The sequence below is a fragment of the Centruroides sculpturatus genome, unplaced genomic scaffold (assembly GCF_000671375.1).
Source record: "Centruroides sculpturatus isolate CEXI.00-Female unplaced genomic scaffold, Cexi_2.0 scaffold179, whole genome shotgun sequence".
NCBI classification, from domain to species: Eukaryota; Metazoa; Arthropoda; class Arachnida; order Scorpiones; family Buthidae; genus Centruroides; species Centruroides sculpturatus.
In genome coordinates, this window is record NW_019384425.1 from 660,773 (window position 1) to 674,676 (window position 13,904).

The window sequence follows — 13,904 nt, forward strand, 5'->3', positions numbered from 1 at the left end:
AAAAATCAATTATATGCTATAATATTATAAAATATAAGAATAAAACTTCTAACAGAATACTCACTCATTGTTTACACTTTACAGTACTGTACATCGCGGACTCTATTTGTGAATGTGATTTGCTCTAAGACATTATGCCAGCTTGTCCGATCGTGGCGCGAACCCACGACCGAACTTCCCAGTGTTTAGGGTCTGGTCACCGCTATGAGCGGCAACGGAGACCACTCGCCCACTGGTGGGGGCATTCATTNAATTTTAAATAATAGTTAATAATTTAATATATATATATATATATAATTCTGTTTTTATTAGTTAAGTGGCAAAAGTGAGAAACCGCCGTTTCGAGTCAGCGGCCATTTAAAATGGCGGCGGTGATGCGTGCCGTTTGCCGTTCGAGAAGTTGGAACTTTAAATGGCGAAGTGTTTGCACTAAAAGGGATTGGGAACCCGAAGAGAAAGTAACTCACACGGGACAGGTTCGAGTGCTTTCTTTTTCCATTTATGATTAATTAAAATGCTTTATAATGAATGAATCGTGTAGTAAAATGATAAATGTTTACGTACGTCAGCATCCCCTTGTGGGTAAAATTGCAGTTCTGAATGGGGGTTTGAACGCCCCCCTGTATTTTCATGCACGTGGTCTACCACTCTGATAAGGCCTGAACTGTTTCATTTGGAGCTGCATTTGTTCCCACTTCTGTACGTAATAATAATATATGGGCCACAGAGGAGTTACGTTGACGACTGTTTATTATCTTACAGGTGAAGTGTGGCACTGGTTAAGGGCAATTTTGCATGAAAATTGACTGGACCGATTCCGAGTCGTGTTTCCGTGACAACGGCAGCAGTTCGTTCGTCGTACCAGTTGGACGGATTTAAAAGTGTTAAATATCTGTGGTCGAGCCGGATTGGCTGGCGAGCTATGGCCAAGCATTTAGAAGCTACAGACAATTGGACTTTGGATTTACAAAATCCTACGCAATGAGAAAAGTTGGCAGTATAAAAAAACTTTTCAGAATCATTGATAAACAAAGTAAGATAGATAATATCCACCAATTTATGATATTATGTGGCAAATAATGAAGATATTTTTAAAAAATTAGAAGAACGTACAAGGATTGGCCAGTGTTTTGATTTGTAATGCTTGTTCTGATTGGCCATAACGAATCGATCACTGACATAAGTGTATTCGATGCTCTGGTCGGTTCGGTCGGTTGTAGTGCGAAAGTGCCCCAAAGAGGAATTAATTTGAGTTATTTTGATGACGAGGACTCTGTTATCACAAAACCACCAAAGACTACAACCAGACTTGTATGTGATTAGTGGGAATTCTGACTGAAGCCTTTTAGAGTCTTTGGTAGCTTTATGCTGACTGAGAGCCCTTGTTGTCAAAATAATTTGAATTTGTTCCTCCTTACTTGAACCATTTTATGCCTGTTTTACAATAACTCTGTGATGCAGTAAACAGGTGGATGCAGTTTTGCATTGCAATCAAATTTTCTTCTTTGGCAGTCATTTTACAATGGTGTAAAATCATACAGATCAGTTTTTGTAAGCAGTTTGCAGGTGGATTTTCTAGTTCAAGCCGTGCTAGAAATCTGGTGGATCTGTAAATGTATGTGTACATCATATAGATAATTTTGTCAAAATATCATTTTTAAATTGCATGGATTATTTTCTTGATAATTACAAAACAGTCTTAACTCCTATGTAGCCAGACTTATGGAACATTCTGTATCTACACATATAAAGTATGTAAGTCTTGCCTATATTTTTTTATATATAAGCAAGATTTTGTCTATGCTGGTGTCACTGGAACTCATTTTGTTAACTCATCTCTATAAGCAAAAACCACCAGAAAAGGAACTGAGTTCAGATGCCCTTTGCGATATATTCTGTTCTACAATTTTCTTTATTTCTCTTTTGTTTTGAACAGACATAACAAGAAACCAAAACAATTATCCTATTTTTTCTTAAATGCTATTCTCAAATTCTCACTAGGAAGAACTTTATAATGCACATATTACATATATTTAATAAACAGTTTAATTTCGCTGTTCTGTACTGTACAGCATCAATCCTCTGCACTAAATATATCAGCAGAAACTCTCACATTGGTAATGCATGTTGTATATTCTTTATTCTTTATTACAAAATATTTATAAGGTGATGCCATCCAGGCAAAAACAGCTTCCCCAAGCAAATAGCAAAGGAGCTCCAAGATAAAAGTAACACAAAAGGTAACAAAATAACATGCAAACAACAGCTAAAATACATACGATGCATTTCTGCAAATGCATTTAAATATGGAAAAATCATGGTACAACAGGTCTATGACTTTACATAAAACTACTATGTAACTGGAGAAACTATCAGCTTACATCATATGCCCAAATTCTAGCAGTTATGTGAAATATTTACAGTGTAGAATGAACATTTTTTCAATTAAAAAAACATTTTCTACAAGTGTCATTCTACAAATTGGACTTGTTGCTGCTAAAATTATGTAAAATGGAAGGTAAAAAAACAAGAGGAATTATGAGAGTGAAAATAAAAGGGTGAAATAAAACCATTAAAATATTTTTAGGTAAGAATTTTATCGAAGTAAGCAGCTCTGTCTTCTAAATTTGGAAAGGCTAGACAAAGACGAGTGATGTCGGGTAAATCGGTGTGTGATAAATTAGCAAGCTTATTTAGATGCAAATAAATTCTAGATATTACTTTACTGTTTTTGCCTTTCTGGATATTTGAGGCCAAGGCCTGATGGATGGTCAATAGTCAATTATCAACAGAAATTTGCAAAATATATTAAGCAAAGGCTGGTTTTTGATAGTGACAAGATGGCATTTCTCCATATAATTCCTCCAAATACAGCAAATCTCTTAACAGTATAGTTGATACGGTATCTTTGTCTGTCTATCTCTGTCTATCTTTAATCCAGATTATTTTGTGTTTTAATATTTAATTTGCCATATTATAGTCCGATACGAATCCGGCTGTATTTTTTAATTATATGTTGGGTTTGGTTTTGTATTTAATTATAAATAATTCTAATTATTTTACTATAAATATTAATCTAAAAAACTCTTATTACACTTACATCTTGAAATTATGTTTTGTAAGATTGTATTTGTTGAATAATATTTATTAAAAAATATTTTCTTTCTTTATTTAGCAATGGACCGAAGACGACTATCGATTAGCAAGATTCGTCGACAAACCGAAACAGGTAAGAATATATTAAATGATTTAATTTTTATGAATCTATGCTGTAAAAAGACATGTCAAACTATGTAAATTCTAGATAAAATGTAGTTGAAAAATTTATTTGGATCGTTTGTTATGATGGTAGAGTAAGTTTTGTTTATCAGCTAACGGCTCATATTGAAATTATTATTTCTTTCATTTAGTAATAAATATTTTTGACCATAGAAATTGTAATTTCTTTCCCAAGCAATTTTCTTATGAAAAATTTAAATGTACAAATGACAAAACTTTATTCCAAATCTTCTCTGTAATACAAAGCCTATGAATTACTTGTAACGAGTTAAATTGTCCATGTAAAAACTTATTTTTCTTTTTGTAAGACTTCAGATATTGTCAGATTTTTTATTATTGTATTTCCTTGACGCATACACTATTTATTTTTACTTGTCTGAAATAGAGACAATTAAAAAATTGTGTTGAATTGATGGCATTATATGTTTACTGTTCAAAACAAAATCGATCATTGTTGCAAGTAGTGTAACATGGTAACCGAGAGTGCTCTCTTAAGCGGACTTGACTGTATTTATAATATTAGGAATAGCTTTGATACTTTATAAATATGTTTTCTACGTTTACGGTGCCAACTGGAAACAAATCCTACATCTGTGTCCTATAATCATGCCACTATGGCCGGCTATTGCTTTACCCTGGTATGGTGTATATACACCATACCAGGGTAAAGCAATAGCCGGCCATAGTGGATGATAAACTGCAGATGTAGGAGTTATCCTCAGTCAACACAGTAAGTAACCATGGATAAGCTGTCCCAAAGGTCGGATACAAGTAATGTAATGTCTCTGTGGATGATGGCAAGCCAAAATAAGCAATGAAAGTACATGTTATGATGCATAACGTATACTGCTGTTGTTTATTTTGACCTATTATCATCCGTAGAGACATTACGTGTGTCTAGACATTTTGGAACAGCTTGTATAATAGAATATGATGATAACTCTGTTCTGTAAGAGTCAGAATTCTTTCTACAATGGTAACCTTGTATAATTCTAGCTTCTACAGAATAAAGGATAAGATTTAATCAGTGCTATTAAATTTTTGAAAACAATTTATGACAAAAGCTTGGATTTTTTAGTTTAATCTATATATATAAAAATGAATGTATGTGTGTCTGTGTGTGTGTGTGTGTGTCCTTCATGCATTGCCACACCGTTTGTCCGATTGAAGTGAAACTTTGGGAAGTTATTTAATATACTCTGGCGAAGGTTTGTGGCATAGTACGATTGCCATAAAACTTTGGAAAGTTTTTTTTAATTTTTAATACACTCCCGCGAAGTACATTTATCCTACGATAGATGGCGCGCGTTTACACGAGCATTCGCGCACAGTGTGTCCGATCGATTTCAAATTGTGAAGACCATTTCCCCCCTTAAAAAATATCTCTATATATGCATTTGTGAACTGTTATTTACGATATGTATAATAATTTTTGTTTAATCACTTTATTTCAACTTTTTTTTTGCTAATTATGTATTCCCTCGAGCTTCGTTAAAACCTTAACTGTACCCCGAACAACAACCGAAGTTGTAGGAAGAAATTCGCGTATTTTACCGATCTAGGTATCCCCCCTTTTCCAAATTTTAATATCGACTCAAAATAATTTAAAAAGACAAATTACAATAAAACGGTTTATTATCCAACTCTCAGAAATTTCACAACGTGCCAAGGAAGAAAGGAAGGAGCAATTAAATAATGAAAATTATAAAGGATTTAAAAATATATATATAAAAATGGGGAATATCGCACTTCTGACAATCGCAGCGAGTGTGTGGGCTAAATTTGGAGAATCCGTGCTTCTCGCATGGACAACTGTATGTGGCCGGCTCACGCGTCGAAAAACCTTCCGATTTATTCGTGTACACACCAGAGGGAAAAACAAAAAATATCGTGTATCCACAAACACTCCAATAAATAAATAGAATTGAAACGACACTTTGAAATGTTTTTCCCATGAAAATGAATAATAATAATAAGTTTCAATAAAAATAATAAAATGTAAATTGAATTTTATCATAACGAGTTTGCTTGAATTTCCTTTCTTCTGAGATCGCAGCAATGCGCGACGGGTAAGCTAGTTTGAAATATTTCTTTGGTTGTATGAATTCAGTTTTTCTATTGAATTAATTCATTTTGATACAATCGGCCAACATAACAGGTGTACACAAATGGCGTGTTAGGGCCATCCCACTTCGATTAGAGAGTCAGTTGTCGTCATTATTCTGGTTCAGAAGGTTTAATTATTTGATTTTCAATGCACATTAGATTGTGCTTTTTATTAAGGAAAGTTTGTTAATAGATTTCATTAAGGAAAGATTGTTTATACTTTACTTATTTTTGATTTTATATTATATTTTCCTATTTAAATGATTGTATTGGATGGTTACTTTGCTCTAGGCTATGGACCTGGAACAATGTTACTATCCAGAATAATGGATTATCTTAAACACATACAGTAAATATATTTCAGTGTAACAGATGCTATAATGAATGAGGTTCTAGAACTAATTATGTTTATTCTAGCATACCCCACTGTATTGATAGAGTACAATAGATTTGTGATTATTCGGCCCAATCAGCCTGTCATAAAGTTCCTTTATATAAACAAAAAGTAAAAAATAATTATAATTTTATAATTATTTTGTACTTTAATAGTACAGCATTATTAAATAATAATAATGTGTAAAAATGTGATTGCAAACATTTTCATAAAATGGTTTATTCCACAAATAATGATCTGGGGAATAACTATATGTTTTATGAAGATGCCATGGCAATTGCAATCATCTTACTGTCTGATCATAGCTGAAAATTTTGAATTAAAATGTTATCATGTACTGTACCATAAAAATTACATCCGAAAATTAAACCTTACGTGGAATGCACCGACATGCTCGACTGTACAAAATATCTTACCTTCAGTCTTTTGTGTTATCTGGAATTCTTCTTATAAGGCTTGGCTGTCCTCCACATTAGACCAGTTAACAGATAAAATGTTTTTGGGACTCCATTCGATTGTCAGATCCTCCACACTTTCAAATTGAACGAGAACAACTTTTCTGAGATATCTTTTTACTAATTTTGTGTGTAGCGTCTTTGCAATCTAAACAATAATTTTGGTAGACGATCAAACAGCAATTAGTTAGAAAACATTATGGTTAATTTAAAACACTTTTTTAATTCAGATGCTACCTAAGATGCTTTTTAAGGGAAGAACATACACCAAATACAATGAAGTTAAAAACATCAATCAGAAACATTATACCTAAACATGCTGTGTGGAAAATTGAACGAATGATAATAAAATACGTCATTAGATTTAAACATAAAAAATGGAAGAACTATAATTACCAATTAAAAAAAGTTTTACATAAATCTATTCATAACGATAACCCATATAAAGGAATAGCAAATGATTATAAATATAAAAAAGATATGAAACTACACAAGTTATTCTCATACCCAACACCCAAGGAAAAAAACTCTTGGGTAAATAAGTTAATCATAAATAACTCTAAAGTACTAATACCTAAATATGTAAGACATTTCCTAGCATTAGGAATAGAATATAACTTACCCATCACTTTATAACAACAAACATGATAGCTGATATTGACAAATGCCCTAAACTAAATATGAGATTAAAAACTCACAAAAATGAAGAAAAATTCAGACCTTTAGTAGATTTTAGATTTTCTATACTTTACAACTTAGAACAATATATCAAGCAACAATTAATAGACATCGATCATTCTAAGTACACCGTAAAAAACGCTGATGATGTTATAAATAAGATACTGAAAATACAGAAAGGAAACACTGATAAACTAATAAGTCTTGATGTCAAATATATGTACCCAAATATAAAATAGAAATTAATAGAGGAAGGCGTACCTAATTACATTAAATGTAGATAAAACTTTAATTAATCTGATACATTTTGCATATACCAGAAACTATTTTAAAGTTAATGCAGACTTCTATAGACAAGTAGATGGCATCAGTATGGGATCAAAGATGGGGCCAAAATTAGCTGAATTAGCTATGATAAACATAGATGAAAAAATAAATAATATCCCAGGCGTAAAACTAGTAATGAGATATGCGGACGACTATTTACTAATATACAATAATAGAGTAACAAACGATAATATTATTCTGAACGCCGCTAACAAATTTATCGAAAATACTCAATTCGATATAGAAAAAGAAAACAATAATAAAATAAATTACCTTGACATAACAATCATGAATACATTTAATAATTTTTCTTTCATAACATTTTTTTTTTGGCGGCTTTATTATTTTTATATTATTTGCAAGTTATTTATAGATTTTCAGAAGACACAAGTCCGATGAATTACGCATGTGCATTTCAGTTTCTGTTTAATTTGTATTTCATGCGTTCTTTTTTAGTGTTCTTTTTTAATATTGGTTCAACTGAAGATGGCTGTTTAAAAACGGTTGAAAACGTTTTTATTAAACATTTTTTTATTGCTGGATAGTTAAAGGTTTATTTTAGTTATATTATTTATTCATTTCAGTATAAGTTTTTGTTTTTATTTATTTATTTGTTTATTAAAACAGAATTACAAAATTACATTTATAATGTTTGTACATAATGACAGATAGATGATGCACCTAAACGATAATTGGCGCCGTGATTGGACTTACATTACGATTGAAGGCAAATGATGGGTACTGAAGAGTGATACGAGGAAGGAGAAACACCCTTATGGAGGAATCCGATTAAGTCCTAGAAGAATGTGGCACTTTGTTGTTGTCCTTGGGTCCTGGAGTTATGGAGTCTGGCTATGCCTATTCGGAGAGTTAGCTGGAATATTGTCTTGAGTAGCAGTTGGGGTGTGATAGTCTGCTAAGTTTAAGTTGTTGATGAATTTGACGAAATTGGTGTATGTGTCCTTGTCCTCTAGGAATGCACTGAGGTGGCAGGGCCAGTTGTGCCCTTTTTGGGTAGTCAGGTCTCTTAGTTGTTGATGATACTGATTGAATTTGGTACAAGTAAATATGATATGGAAAGGGTCATCCCTCTCCTTTACTTGGCAGTCGCAAAGTCCATTTCCCTTCTTTAGGAAGCGATGTACTGTACAACATAACAACAAACTAAACATTCTTAAAACTGTAGGAACTGTTTACAAACTTGAATGCAACTGTCAAAATCCGAAAACTTACATCGGTGAAACAGGCCGGTTACTAGAAACAAGAATTAAAGAACATGAAGCTGCCATCCACCTAAAACATAACACTTCCCGCTGGTACTACCACACAGGTGACAATAATTGCTAAATTAATAAAAACAATATAAAAGTGTTACATTTAGAAAAAGACCCATATAAAAGGAAATTTAAAGAACACACAGAAATCAAAAAACACCCTAAAGATAACTTAATTAATATTTCAGAAGGCATGTCAATAGACCCCCAATGGTATAAACTAATAGAGAGCGCCTCCACGCATTAAAGATTGTTTAAAAGCACACCCCCCTTGTACGGAATGTTAGGAATGGTTTAAATAACATTACTTGTCGGTATACTGTTACTCTGTGAACACTGGATAACACAGTTGTCAATTTTTACCCTGTTCCACTTTATATCGGGAATAATACATATTAACTAAAAATATAAGTGTTTACAGATATTTTGAAATTAATAATCTATGTTATAATTTTTATATAAATGATGTGTTATACAGCCACACCCTTTACTTTTTTCATATTATAGAAAATAGTCATACAACTATGTAATGAAAATATTGTCACACAAGTCTATGCTGTACCATTATATAACATGCAAGTTTTTTATGTTATTGTCACCCCTCATTTTTGTTACGTCCTACTTACCAATGTCGTGAAACTCACCTTGTTTTTTGTAATTTTTAACAGCACTGAAGAGGGGTTGGGAATACAAGCCAACCCGAAATGCATCTGAATTAAAAAAGTGTTTTAAATAAACTGTAACGTTTTCTAACTAATTGCTGTTTGATCGTCTACCAAAATTATTGTTTGGATTGCAAAGACACTACACACAGAATTTGAAGATACAGCAACCATACCTTCTACTCTTTCTACTATTCGATTTCCATTTCCTTCTCTTTATGCCTTTTATCATGCATTGCCTGCTGTTTCTCATTTTCAATTTTTCCTTAGAGCTTCTGCTGCTCTCGAATCTCTTTCTTTTCTTAGCTAAGGAATCAGATCCAAAGTTCAATAAATGTTCATCTTCTTTGGGGAGAGTTTCTCCTCCATCTCTTCCTTTTCCTCTCTTCTCTCCAATGATTTATTTTTCCTCATATTCATTTTTCATTCTCATGCGATTCTCTCTACGACCCTTTGTATGAGGGTCAAAGAGCGAGAACGGGCAGAAAAGTTTGTGTATTTGAATTGATTTTGAACATAACGATACTGGTTTAAATTTAGCATAAAGAATAAACATACATTGGTAGAAAAAAATAACAATAAATCAATAAAAAGGTATTTAAATGCCAAGTTTTGTGTGTTATTTAGCATTTCTTTACATTCTATAATTCTCCGTAAACATGGAAACTTTCCCTTCTTAGATGTGAACAGAAATAAGCTTTTTATTGCTTTTAAAACAAAGTACTAATATTGCAAAATTGATATAATAATTGCAATGCTTTTGCGTCCAAAATGAATAGCTATAAAGATAATTATGGAGTTTTTATATTTCTGCTGTGAATAAGCTATGCCATTAGATAAACAGATTTAGGAAGAGTGTACAGGGTGCAGCTGCACCCCTCCTGGGAGTTTTTCTTGAGTAAAGATGGGTATCTCTGTCAGTAAAATGTTTCGTAAGGCATATTGTTTTCTTTCTGTACTCGCCTCCAAAGATTTCTGGATCTGCTAATGCTAATAGATATTAATGGAGTTTATCACAGATGGAATAAATAATAATGTTCAGATTGATTTAAATGATCTTATTTTGTATAATTAGAATACATTTCACATTAATTAGCTAGTTTAAGTACTTTTGCAATAGCATTTGGATTTTATTATTATTATTTTTTACTCTTTCTACTCTGTGGGCACTAAGAGGTTTTCTGTCTAAGAGGGTCTTCCATCAGATTAAGAATTAATGCTTATTGAAACAGTTGACACAATTGGTATTTTTCACACCTCAAAAATGGGATAAAATTTAAATGTGGAAAAATATGAAACTATTTCTCAAAACAATGCTAAAATGCACTGTTTTCACTTTACTAAAGATGGCTAAAAGCTCAATTACTTCTTCAAAAACTGGTTGTATGTAATGAAGAACAGACAAATATATCCAAAATGAGTAAAAGGAATAAAATTATTTAATAATAAATGTTTGTATCATTAAATAATTTTATTTCTTTTACAGGTTTTGGGTATATTTGTGTGTTTTTTTCATGGGTAAAAGCTCATTAAACAAGAGAAATTCCATTGTACCGACTAATTCTGGGTGCAGTCAGTCACATTGTGTGTTCCATTAAGTTTGTCAGTTGTTTGACAACCAGATAGATTGATTTAGGGGAGACTATTTCTTGCAAAAGGTCACATGTAGACTTGTTGGTTCATTTGACTTTTTTACTACAGGCAAAGTCCACAGCTCTGTTAAGGTTTCAACCGTGTCAAATCTTTAAATGATTTTGTTTTTGTTAAAACTCATTTGTCATAATTTGTATTTATGCATTTCAGCTGTTATTTTACTACCTCATGGAGTTACAATTGGGCATTAGATACTTTAAAATTATCATATGCCGTGTGTCTGACGGACAACATCCACATACAATGGTCATCTGATTGTCAAAATGACTGTCTATCCATTTTTTCATTGGAACATTCAATTAACTTGATGACTAGTCATTTTCTGCTCATTCTTGAATGAGTCCCGATAAGCAAAATAAGCAAAAAATGCCATCGTTCCAGAGAACTAAAGTAATATAGATCTTATTTAGTAAATATACTGCATGGACTCGCCACCCACGAAAACCTCTGGAGGTGGCTCGTCTAGATTCGATTCTTGGTCCCCCCGAGTAGTACGTTGACAGCTTAACCACCTCGGTCGTCTGGCCGACTATGTAATGAAATTAGCCATTTTATTATATTAACACCAGAGTCTCAATGTAGGAGGCTCTAAAATGGAATAAGTAATTTGAAAAAGTAAAAAAAATGGTACACATAAATTAATAATTAATATATAAACATAAATTTTGGGGCCTCGTAGATTAGGCTCTGAAGTTAATATCCTAAAATAGCTAATTTCATTATATAGTCAGCTGGATGGTCAAGACAGTTAAGCTATTGACTTACAAATCTGGAGACTGGAATCAAATCTAGAAGAGCCACCTTGGAGGTTTTTTTGTGGGGGAGAGATCCAGCTATTTCTCTTGCTGTCCGACCATCCCCGCTCTGGGCCTGGCCAAGAATACATTCATATATATAAACATATTTATTTATTTAATGTATTTATTTATTATTATTGCATTGATATAGATAGAGAGTGCTTCCTTAATGTACTTATATACTTTATAAGAAGAAATATTGTTGTTCTCTAAATTAACATGTTAAATTTATTTTTTGTGAAAGTTTATATCAATTATTATAATATTTTTGATGGTTTTGTGTTAAAAAGGTTATACAAAATGCTAATTTTACACAATGAATAATAGTTTTGGTATGTTTGAATGTCACTATTTAAAACAATTCATTTCTGGCAATCAGATTTGGATTCGAACAATGAGCACGTTTCTTTTTTTCCCCCTCCTGTTACTGTTATTGTTTTGGTGAAAATAAATACAGGAAAAAGCTTCCAATTTAAAGATGACAATTGGCTTTTCAAATAAAAAAAATATTTTCTCGACTCTTTTAAAGAATAAATGGTTGCTAATTATATTTTTAAAAGGTGATATATATTATTTAATTTTCTTATTTGTACTTCGAACATACGGTCAAACTTTGATTTAACACCATCGTTTGTTTGGTTTGTATACAGAAATGTGACTCGTGGGTGATTTTTTTAAGGGGAGGATTTTATATAGGTAACTGGCCACTATTTACGTGTTACAAATGTGAAGAAAATCCACTAAACTCCATGTGGTTAGCCTGCTAGTGAAGTGCAAAGTGACCGACGATCAGTGTTTGGTGGTTTTATCTACTCGCTCACTGGTGGACTCTATCATTTGTTCTCCTCCAAAATTTGCACTGAGAGGATGGCAATTAATTAACTATACAGTGTTTGAGCCATTTTGATTCCCCATGATGGAGGGTGGAGGTCATACTGCACTTTCAGAAAACTTTTTCCCTTTTAACTACAGAAGAGAGCCCAGAAGGGGTTACAAAAATGTTCGTAAATGTTAATCATATTCACACTGGTTAATCAGGTAATGTGAGTTGCATTTTTTATTCCTTTAATTACATGTACAATAGTTCACGGGCCTCCCTAATGTCGAAGAAATGACTTAAAAAAGTTCTGCAAGTGTTTTCTAATTGATAGTTTAGTAAGCAAGCAGCAGCAGCAGATCTGGAAGATCCCAAAGAGGAGTAACTCAAAAGTATTTAAGTGCTTTTTATTACTTTTTACTAGTATCTTTTATTAACATGTGCAAGATGATTATATTGTGGATAGTTTAATAAATCATATTTGGCATCATTAACAAGGGCTTTAGCTCCCATAGTACCTGGTGAATATGTCTTGGTTTACAAGAGAATATCGCTAAAAATGTCCACATAGACAGTGCATTGACCTCTTTCTGCATTATATATAATGATATACTTTTCTAAACAACCCCCTTCTTAAAGCATATACAAAACTAATGAATGGCACCTAAAGTATCTCAAACAGTAAAAGTTCTATACAATGAGGGTATACTAGTATTTACAATTTGGTGATGGCAATGCCATCACCAAATCGTAATGCAAATTTGTAATGCAAAATTATACATTTAGTAATTCACAGATATGATATGGCTTTTTATTTTAGTGCTAGTTATGGACTGGTGACATCTGTTGCGGCTGTCAGTCCAAAGAAAGTTTTTGTGGTATGAAATAATGCCCATATTTTCAAAAATTCATATAATATATTATTATGGTATACAGGATGCATGGTAAATTTCTTATACACTCATATAACTCACAAACACAGCTAGCTAGTTTTGACGGTTATGTATAGTTATAGTAAAGTGACTATGTGCTACAAGACGAGACTATTTGTGTAAAATTGCTTATTTTCTCCCTTCTCAAAAATGATTTGAAATAAAGAAAAGAGTCAATTACAAAGTTACAGAGTATGACCAATTTAGTACAAAAGAACACCCTGCAAATGCGAAGAGCATGAATAGAAAACATGAGTACACATCACACACGGATTGTAATATGTATATTTCTCGTGTTCATTTGCCTGTTCTCATTCATTTCTAATGTGTTTATTTAAAACTTGTATTTCTCATTTTCCTACGTCTTTGTGCTGCATTCATTACTGTGTGTCGTATGTTGTGCATCATTCACAGATATCAGTGTATATCTTTACTATGGACTCTATATACTCACTATATATGTATTGTACATAAATACAAAAGATACTTTATATAATTTACTTTATATAATTATAACAGAAAGTGACACA

General features: G+C 32.3%; 2 protein-coding genes across 3 annotated transcripts in view; one reads left to right on the forward strand and one right to left on the reverse strand.

Annotated features, from left to right (window-relative positions):
• The window catches only part of LOC111619544, a 33,980-nt gene that overhangs the window by 7,375 nt on the left and 12,701 nt on the right, over window positions 1-13,904 (reverse strand). The window contains exon 1 of one of the 2 annotated variants that reach the window (XR_002755774.1): window positions 65-77. The exons of the other annotated variant lie outside the window; for it this stretch is intronic. The gene's annotated coding sequence lies outside the window, so the exon portion shown is untranslated. Of the gene's footprint in view, window positions 1-64; window positions 78-13,904 lie in introns of those variants that run through there. 2 annotated transcript variants of the gene reach the window in all.
• LOC111619546 (NADH dehydrogenase [ubiquinone] iron-sulfur protein 6, mitochondrial-like) overlaps window positions 329-13,904 on the forward strand; it is a 37,711-nt gene continuing 24,135 nt past the window's right edge. The window contains exons 1-2 of the mRNA XM_023361290.1: window positions 329-476; window positions 3,176-3,229. Coding sequence (XP_023217058.1) covers window positions 363-476; window positions 3,176-3,229 — 168 coding nt within the window. The 5' untranslated portion in view covers window positions 329-362. The remainder of the gene's footprint in view (window positions 477-3,175; window positions 3,230-13,904) is intronic.